Source organism: Sminthopsis crassicaudata, chromosome 3 (genome assembly GCF_048593235.1).
Source record: "Sminthopsis crassicaudata isolate SCR6 chromosome 3, ASM4859323v1, whole genome shotgun sequence".
Taxonomy (NCBI): Eukaryota; Metazoa; Chordata; class Mammalia; order Dasyuromorphia; family Dasyuridae; genus Sminthopsis; species Sminthopsis crassicaudata.
This window is the reverse complement of record NC_133619.1, coordinates 584,746,957-584,757,345: the sequence shown is the minus strand read 5'-3', so window position 1 is coordinate 584,757,345 and position 10,389 is coordinate 584,746,957. Positions and strand designations below refer to the sequence as shown.

The 10,389-nt window shown below is 36.1% G+C and overlaps 1 protein-coding gene across 1 annotated transcript; it reads left to right on the top strand.

Moving 5' to 3' along the window:
• Positions 1 to 5,937: 5,937 nt before the first annotated feature.
• LOC141559956 (olfactory receptor 52B2-like) lies at positions 5,938 to 6,834 on the top strand. Its single transcript, XM_074297611.1, has one exon. It carries the CDS (start codon positions 5,938 to 5,940, stop codon positions 6,832 to 6,834), a length of 897 nt encoding a protein of 298 aa, XP_074153712.1.
• Positions 6,835 to 10,389: the final 3,555 nt, after the last annotated feature.

The following is a 10,389-nucleotide window of genomic DNA, read 5'->3' as shown; positions in this document are numbered from 1 at the left end:
TATGTTAAAGTTCCCGAATTTTTTTCTAATGAACCCTCATGTAGGAGTCTGCCAGTAATTGTTAAAAACTGACTCTCCATTTATACTTTAACATATGTAACATGTATTGGTCAACCTACCATCTGGGGGAGGGAGGTAGGGGTAAGGAGGGGAAAAACTGGAACAAAAGACTTGGCAATTGTCAGTGCTATAAAATTACCCATGCATATATCTTGTAAATAAAAAGCTATAATAATAATAATAAAAGAAATGATGATAACATTAAAAAAAAACCTGACTCTCCAATAAAAACAAACCCAGGAAACACAAAAAACTTGCCCAGGTTCACACAATCAGTATGTATCTGAGGTGAGACTTAAACTAGGATTATTCTGTCTCTGAAGACACTTCTCTATCTGCTATGCCACAGTTTTTATTAGTTTTAAATAGTTTTTCAAACTTTGAGGGTGGGTAAGTGAGGGAGGCATCACTCAGCTTCACAAATATAGGATGAAAAGGGCATAATTAGATTATAGTTCTCATGAAAAAGGTCTAGTGGTTTTAGTGAATGATAAACTTGATGAATCAATAGTATAACATGGGAGCCAAATAAGGAAGACTGTACTGTCTGGATTGAGAAATTTGATGGCTCCACTGTACTCTGCTTTGATCAACTACCCATTTAAAGTAAATAACAGCTAATAACAGCATTTGTAAAGCCTTTTAAAGTTGGCAAGGTATTTAACAAATATCCTGTTTGATCTTCACAACAACCCTAGTAGAATTCTCCATTTTTTTAGATGAATAAACAGAGGCACACAGAGGTTACATGAATTGCCCAATAGCTGGTAGTGTCTGAGGTAGGATCTCAACTTAACTCTTATTCTCTATAGGTCCAGCACTATCTATGGATCTACTTAGCTGTACTCCACTCTGTCCTTGGTGCCATTTCTAAAACACATTTTAGGAAAGTCATAAATAAGCTGAATTATATCCAAAGGAAGATGTCATGTCATGTGAAGGTCAGTTGAAGGTAATTAGTCTGTTTAGCCTGGAGAAGAGATGATGAGAATATTACAGTTGTCTTTAAATATTTGAAGGGATATCATATGGAATTAACATGTATGTTAGATTTGTTCTGCTCAGCCCCAAAAGGCAGAACCAGAAGCTAGGAGTTGGAGTTGCAGTGAGGGAGATTTTAGGTTTGATGCAAAGAAAAATCTTAGAGTGACTCAATTAGCCATTTCTGGAAATAGAGAGCTTCCTTGCTCTGGATGTCTTCAAGAGAAAATTAGATGATCTGTTGTTGGAGTTGTTGTAGAAGGTAGATTTCAGGTATTAGACAAAATGGCAAATGGGATACCTTTCAAGTCTTAGATTCCTTTTTTCCACCTTGAGGCTGGGGTTAAGTGACTTGCCCAGGGTCACACAGCTAGGAAGTGTTAAGTGTCTGAGACCACATTTGAACTCGGGTCCTCCTGAAATCAGGGCTGGTGCTCTATCCACTGCACCACCTACAAGTCTTAGATTCTAATTCTATTATTTTGGAATTTTTGGGAAAAGTCCATGACTATTTCTATAATATCCCTTTGGACTTTATAGGTCTTCCTCTCTCCCCCTAATCCTTAGTCTTTCTAGTCTGAGGATCCCTGATATTTTTAATCTTTCCTCCTATGACACAATGTCAATCCTTAGCACACTTGTAAAGCAGGTGGTGAATGGTTTTTAGTTCAGCCTCCCACTTATATCTTTTGATGGAACTTCTTTCTCTTCCTCTTACTGGCTTAGAGATTTACTTACTCTTTCCTTAACAAGAAAGGATCTGACACTCAGCCACACTAATGTGTGAGTAGGTGGAATAGTTATACTTTAGTCAAGTTTTCTTTCTAATACCTTTAAAATCATTTGAAGTTGGCATCTACCTGTTCAACCTGTGCATGAATATGGTTTTAATGGAGCTCTTATGCTTTTGATAATTTTACTCATTTCTGCAAATTCTCTTTGAGCAATCTTTTCTTTCCTTTGAGGAGTGACCATCAGACTTGTGCACAGTTTCAAACACAATATAGATGTCTACCAGGGCAGAAGAGCAAATCTTTTCTTTTTAATTTTTTAAAATTAATTTTATAATTATAACTTTTTTTGACAATACATATGCATGGGTATTTTTTTTTTTTTACAACATTATCCCTTGCACTCACTTCTGTTCCGAATTTCCCCCTCCTTCCCTCCACCCTCTCCTCTAGATGGCAGACAGTCCCATACATGTTAAATATGTTATAGTATATCCTAGGTAAAATATATGTGTGCAGAACCGAATTTCTTGTTGCACAGGAAGAATTGGATTCAGAAGGTAAAAGTAACCTGGGAAGAAAAACAAAAATGCAAACAATTTACACTCATTTCCCAGTGTTCCTTCTCTGGGTGTAGCTGTTTCTGTCCATCATTGATCAATTGGAAATGAATTAGATCTTCTCTTTGTTGAAGATATCCACTTCCATCAGAATACATCCTCATACAGTGTTGTTGAAGTGTATAATGATTCCCTAGTTCTGCTCGTTTCACTTGGCATCAGTTGATGTAAGTCTCTCCAAGCCTCTCTGTATTCCTCCAGTTGGTCATTTCTTACAGAACAATAATATTCCATAACATTAATATACCACAATTTACCCAACCATTCTCCAATTGATGGGCATCCATTCATTTTCCAGTTTCTAGCCACTATGAAAAGGGCTGCCACAAACATTTTGGCACATACAGGTCCCTTTCCCTTCTTTAGTATTTCTTTGGGATATAAGCCCAGTAGTAGCACTGCTGGATCAAAAGTTTGATAACTTTTTGGGCATAATTTCAGATTGTTCTCCAGAATGGTTGGATTCTTTCACAACTCCACCAACAATGCATCAGTGTCCCAGTTTTCCCACATCCCCTCCAACATTCATCATTATCTTTCCCTGTCATTCTAGCCACTCTGACAGGTATGTAGTGGCACCTCAGAGTTGTCTTAATTTGCATTTCTCTGATCAATAGTGATTTGAGAAGACCAAATGTCAGAATTTTATTCCCCTTTTTCATTCACAAATATATTTTGGACTGACATATAGAGAAGATATAAATCAATATCTGATACAGATAATAGAACATTCCTTGGAGTTCATTACATAATTTGCCTTTTAAAAATACACAGAAACATTATATTTAAAGGAGATATCTTTACTTTCTTCAAGTGTTTGGAGGACTTCGGGAAAAGAAATGGATTTGTTATTGTTTTCAGAAGACAGAAACGAGAAAAATAGTGTGAAAGGTGCAGAGGGAGAATATAAGGAAACATTTCCAAGCCATTATTATTTAAATGTATAAAATATTTATTTAAAGAGAGGTTAGCCGGTGACTTGTTGAAATCAATAAAAATCCAGTTCAAATTCAGTCTCAGACACATTACTGTGTGACCTTGGACAAGATACTTAACTTCTATGCCTCAGTTTCCTCATATTAAAAATGAGAATAAGAATAGCATATACTTCCCAGGATTGTTATGAGAATCAAACAAGATCCTATTTGCAAAGTATCTGGCACATAGTAAATGCTATGTAATTATTATTATTAATATTACTTGTGCCCACGTAGGTTTTACTCAGCAGAATCTAAGTTCCTTAACAGTGAGAACTGCTATGTTTTTGCCTTTATATTCAGAATATCTAATACCATGCTTGATTAATAGTGCTTAATAAATATTTGTTGAATTAAGTGACAGTTTATGGAGGCAAAAGCAGGAAAAAAACTAATAGTGAGTATAAATAGAGAGTGATATTGTTTATGGATCTGATTCTAAAATATCCCTAATAATGGTCACACTAATTAAACTAGCTCACTTGCTTTCATCTAAGTCCTAGAGGAGTTGCAATCTGCACTGATGGAGCAAGTACCCACACAGATGATATCACAGCTCCTTTTGTTTTGAAGTCTTGTTAGAGGTTGGATTCTGTCCAGTGTGGTTATATTCCCTTATTCATAGAAATATATAATTATGTTCCTTGATGGCAGGAGCTATCTCCAGTACCAATGTAGGCAATTGATAAATTCTTATTTAATTGAATTAGATTGAATTGAACTTAGTTGGCATCTTGCCCTGGTTCAGACATGTGGCCAGGTTGAATGAACCCTCAGTTAGCATATTGTAGAAGGGAATTCTCTTCAGAAAGAATGCCTTTTGATATCCCTTCTAAATCTGAAATTCTGTGGGTCAATAAGAACTCAGCATAAAGATGATTATTTTAAAAAAAGTCAATTTTTGAATAAAAATTATCTTTTATATTTGCCAAAAAAGAGAAAAAAATAATTCAATGACTCTGGTGTATCAAATATATTTTCAGTGCTTTTACATATGTCAATATATCCCTCTCACCTTTCCTTCTTGGGAGGTGGGGAAGGGGAATGGTTCTCATTAAAGAATTAAAAAGAAAAAAAAGCAATGAAACTTAACAATATATTAGTCTTATATCACATATAATATTAAATACCTATAGTACCTATGTTGTTTTTAAACAATAATTTTTTACTAAACACAAGATCAAGCAAAAGCCATTCATGATAAACAAAAAAGAAAAATAATAAGATGCTCAAATCAGGTTCCAAGTGAACAGACAAAGCTGTTTTTACCTTCTAGATATGATCCTTTTAGGGATATGCCTGTGTTTCATCAATTTTTCCTTTTTTATTTTATTACTTTTATAATTATAATTTTTTTGACAGTATATATGCACGAGTAATTTTTTTATAACATTATCCCTTGTATTCATTTTTCCAGATTTTCCCCTCCCTCCCTCTACTCCCTCCCCTAGATGACAGGCAATCCCATCCATTTTACATGTGTTACCGTATAACTTAAATACAATATATGTGTGTAAATCCAATTTTCTTGTTGCACATTAAGTATTGGATTCCGAAGGTATAAGTAACCTGGGTAGATAGACAGTAGTGCTAACAATTTACATTCACTTCCCCAGCGTTCCTTCTCTGGGTGTAGTTGTTTCTGTCCATCATTGATCAGCTGGAAGTGAGTTGGATCTCCACTTCCCTCAGAATACATCTTCATACATAAATAAAATCTTAACTTGCATGGTACACTTTCCCTCCTCCCATTTCCTGGGATTGACAGATTTTAGCGTCAAAAGATGGCTTGAGTACTGACCATGTCTTGTTCTTATGGTATACCTAAAAGTAAATAATTGAATCTCTTTAAGCCTTAGTTTCCTCATTTTTTTTCTTTCTTTTTTTTCTTTCTTCTTTTTTGCAAGGCAATTGAGATTAAGTAGGAAGTAAATGTTTGAGGCCAGATTTGAACTCAGATTCTCCTTACTTCAGGATTAATGCTCTATCGGCTGAGTTCCACTTTCCTCATTTTCTAGACTGTCTCAGAGAAGTGTTATGAGAAAGAATTTAATAAATCTTAAAAGTATTATATGTGTAACACATTATGATTATGATTACAATTATTTTTTTCATAGTAACATGATGGACTAATGTGATTTAATTATCTTATTCATATTTATGGACTACCACCTCTGGTCTCCCATCTATTTAATTAATAATCAGTTAACCAATAAATTTTTTTTTAAAACCTCTTACATGCCATGCACTGTGCTAAATATTGAGCATGTAAATCCCAAAAAAGAAAGATAGTTGCAGCCTTAGAATCTTATAATCCAATCGGGGAATATAGCACACACAAGGAAGTTGAATGGTGGGGAGAAGGAAAAGATACTGGACATGAAAGCATAGTAGAAAAGTGAGAGAAGATAGGTTGAAAATACAACATAAACATGGCTGTTAAATTTCAAGTGTTATAAAAAGGCTTGATTTTTTTTTAAACCATGTCCCATTCTAATTTTGTTTAGTCTTGGTCTCATTTTCTTATTCTTATGTTTTTTTCAGTCTTTGCAGAAGGAATTTCAAGCTATGATTGAAAATAATTTCACTATCTTCCATCCTACTGTATTTATCCTGCTTGGTATCCCAGGGCTTGAGAGCTACCATATCTGGCTTTCTATTCCATTTTGCCTCATGTATGTGATTGCAGTGTTGGGTAATGGTGCTCTCATCCTTGTCGTCCTCACTGAGCGCAGTCTCCATGAACCTATGTACATCTTTCTTTCCATGCTGGCTGGCACTGATATACTACTTTCTACAACCACTGTGCCCAAGGCACTGGCCATCTTTTGGTTCCACGCTGGGGAGATTGCTTTTGATGCCTGTATCACCCAGATGTTCTTCATCCACGTTGCTTTTGTGGCTGAATCTGGAATCCTGCTTGCCATGGCGTTTGACCGATATGTTGGGAAAATTTCCCTGGCTATTTGGGGAAGGAGTATTGGGACTATATTTCCCATTATTTTCCTGCTGAAGAGACTGCCATACTGCAAGACCAATATCATCCCTCACTCATACTGTGAGCACATTGGTGTGGCTCGGCTGGCTTGTGCTGACATCACCATTAATATTTGGTATGGTTTCTCGGTCCCAATGGCATCAGTATTAGTTGATGTTGCACTCATTGGTATATCTTACACCATGATCCTTCATGCTGTCTTCAGATTACCCTCCCAGGAGGCTCGGCACAAAGCACTCAACACCTGTGGCTCCCACATTGGGGTCATCCTACTTTTCTTCATCCCATCATTTTTTACCTTCTTGACTCACCGCTTTGGTAAAAACATTCCCCATCATGTCCATATCCTCCTTGCCAATCTCTATGTTCTTATCCCTCCCATGCTCAATCCTATCATTTATGGGGCAAAGACCAAGCAGATTAGGGACAGTATGGCTCACATGTTCTCTGTCATGGCCAAGGGGTAGGAGGCTCATGGTCTGGCTGAACTCTGAGTGATCTCCTTCTGTAGAAGATTCTGTGAAAAAAGTGGAAATTTGGGGAAATAGCCAAGAAATAGTGGATTGATATTTATTTTTTTGTGCTAGGGAGATGTTTTACATATAAAGATTTAGGAATCACTAAGTACAATGTAGCTCCTTTTGGACAGATGTAGGATTTATCCCTATAAATTTCATATTCCAAATCATTATCTATGTCTCTACTCTACAAAGATTGCAGCACTATCATCCCAAATAGCATTAATTAATTAACACTATCATGTATTCACTGGGTATAGTGTCACTATTATCTTTGTTTTCCCAAGAATAATTTGATCTCTGTGTTCAGAGATGTACAGAGAAGATGACAAAGAAATGGTCCCTGCCATTGGCCCTTGGGGGAGTTTTTTAGTTGAGATAAGGGAAAACAAAGATGGAATTTGGTGATTCTGAAGGAAATAAAATTAAATAAAACTAGTTACACAATTAAGGGCAGCTTTTTTCAAGTAGGAATAATTTGATGTGGAAGGCACAAATTATATGAAGAATAAATCTTTGATAGGGTAGCTAGGTATCACAGTGGAAAGAGTACTGGGTTTGGAGTCAGGAAAACTTAACATCCTGAGTTCAAATATGGCTTCATATAGTTATTAGCTGTTTGACCCTGGGCAAATCACTTAACCCTGCTTGCCTCAGTTTCCTCATCTGTAGAATGAACTGGAAAAGGAAATGACATATCATTCCTGTATCTTTGTCAGGAAAATCCCAAAGGGATTAAGAAGAGTTGGACATGACTGAAGTGTTGGATGAAATTGAAAATAACTGAAAATCTAAACAAATCTTTGATAAAACTCAAGCAAAGAATCCAACTAAAAGAAGGAAACCATGGTCTACAACAAAGGAAGATTTTTGACATGTGAAACTAAGATACCCTACAGCATCAACTATGTAGATATGTATTTTTTATCCTTTAATATATTCTAATATATTCGATATTTTACTTCAGAAACAAAAATCTCCTAGGCTTAGTGTTCTAGAATAAAGAGAGCAAAAGAATGGAAAAAGATTTCAAGTTCATGGGGATTTGTTAAAAGAACATTAGGAACTTGATTCCAGAGAAGTGAAGACACTTGGGGCAAATGATAGATAAGCTATTTGCAAATATTTGAAGAGCTAAGATGGATTAAATTGTTCCTCTTATCTTTTGAAGTCAGAACTAATCATAAAGATGGAAATTTCAAAGAGGCCTATTTGGAATTGACTTTTAGAAAAAATTTCTAACAATTAAAGCTATCAAAAGGAAGAATGAATTCTTCTTTCATGTTGGAGATCTTAAAGCAAAGACTGCATGGTTATTTGTTGGGAATGCTTTAGAAGGGATTCTTTTTTAGGCGTGAGTTGGACTAGATAGCAGCTGAAATTTTCTTAAACTTTGAAATTTTGTGATACTGCATCCACTCATGTATCTTCTTGGAAATAGAGCTTCTTCTTTCCTCAGAATCATTGAATCTTACAGTTGCATGGGACTACTGAAGCCAAGTCCATCTGGGCAGAATGGCATAAATGGACATCCAGTGTGAATCTTGAATATCTACAATGAACAGAAAACTGCTACCTCCTGAATTTACTCTCAGTTGTACATTTGCATAGCCCTAATAGCCAGGAAAATTTTACTTATGTAATTGTACCTTGAAAAATGCCTTGTTTGCCCAAAGAGAATCTAATCTGTTCCCACAGACTACCACAGTTCTAACCTTGGCCAGTCATACATTTCACTGTCGTGTTCCCATCCTCTACTAGTTATAAAAGAGGTGAAATTCTGGGATAAAAATCTTTTATGGATGAATTGGTCAAGTGAATTGGGGGTGTCATGTGAGGAGAGGAAAAGAATAAGTTAAAAGAATAATGGGAGATAGGATACATGAGTGGATGGAGTATAGTGAGCAACTGTGATACAGGAAAGATTACAAAGAAGTGTACCTTATAATCAAGACAATATATAGTTTTGTTTTTTGTTTTAGTGAGATGACTAAGAATTCTCTTTACTATCCCAAACTTCTCACAATAATCATCTGATCTTTTTCTTTGTAAGTAACTGAGTGGTTTCCAGAGCTTCTTGAAAGAGAAGCACATGGTACCAGATAGTTTTCAGGAAACACATGTGGAGAGAGAACCGCAGACATGGGGGAGAAAACTTCCTCAAGCAACTCCTGATTTATTTCCAGCTTTATTCTCTAGAGATAGATAGAATATAATCTGTTCTACCTGTCTTATACTACTTGGGCAAAATTAGTCTCTCCCTCTTAGTTTGATCTGAGATATTATTTCACTCCCAGACAAAGAATTTATTCACTCCTGAGGATTTTAAAAGCAACCCTAATAGGTGGAACTTCTCTAATTTCAGCTTGCTTTTTACCATATATAACAGGTAAATATCAATTTACCTAGTATTTTTAAAATTTAGGATAGTCTTTTGTGTAGCCAGATTTTGGGGCAAGGAGCAAAGATGTTGAGTGTAGAGTAAGGGATATCTCTTAAGAAAATCAGGGAAATGGCCTTTCTTGTAGACAGGCTTACATGCCTAAACTAAAGATATTTGAGGTAGATATATAGATGAAATTCTAACCTGATACATAACACTTGAACAATGGAAAAAAGAACACTTCTGGGGCCTTCTGCCCTTTGCCCTATTAGTTATTGTTATGGTGACATAGAAACTGTCCTGGGTTCTTTTCTACAGAAGTGGATTAGGTCTCAGATCATATCTATTCATGTAAGCCATAAACTTTACCTTGTATTTAGATACCCATGTGAATATACATGTCATACATTTTGATGAAAAAAACTGAGCTCTAGATAGGTTAAATGATTTATTTACCTAGGGTCACACAATTAAAATGTCTGAGGTAGAATGCAAAGCCAGGTCTTCCTGTAATCAAATCTAATATACCATGCAATAATCCATATTGCCTCTAGATAGTCTGGTGGTTCTTAAACATACATTCTTTCTATTATATTTGTGTCTTAGTTGTGTAAGGTTGGGCTGCTGATGAGAGGTCAAATCAAGGTTTCTTACCTATGTTCCTCCTGATCTTTTCCTGCTACTCTAATTCTCTTTCCACTGTTGCATAGAATGGGGAAGGCTCTCTCCTTGAACCATAGAATAATGAGAAAGGTCTATTGTAGAAACTCTCCCAAGCATTCCCCAGATAGAACTTACTGCTGAACTCATATTTTTCCTAGGGGAAACTGGAGTTTTGCTTTTACTGCTCCCTAACTGTTAGGATTACTAAGTGAGAACTGAGGTTGTCTGGATAGTGACGAGGTGAGAATTCAGGTTGGACAATTACAAGGTGAGAACTCAGGTTGACTTGATGGAAGGAGCAGGCTCATTGGCTGAGGTGGTTCTTCCCAGAAGCCCTTGCATTATCCCACGCCCATTCTCTGGGAGAATAAAAGAGAGGACTCCCAGAGATAAAAAGAAGACTCTGAATTGCATCAGGCTTGACGGGGCTCTCTGCAGGAAGGGAAGTCACTTCTTTG

What these genes read in the sequence shown, in the direction of transcription:
- LOC141559956 (XM_074297611.1), top strand. Translation starts at nt 5,938, where the DNA reads ATGATTGAAAATAATTTCACTATCTTCCATCCTACTGTATTTATCCTG.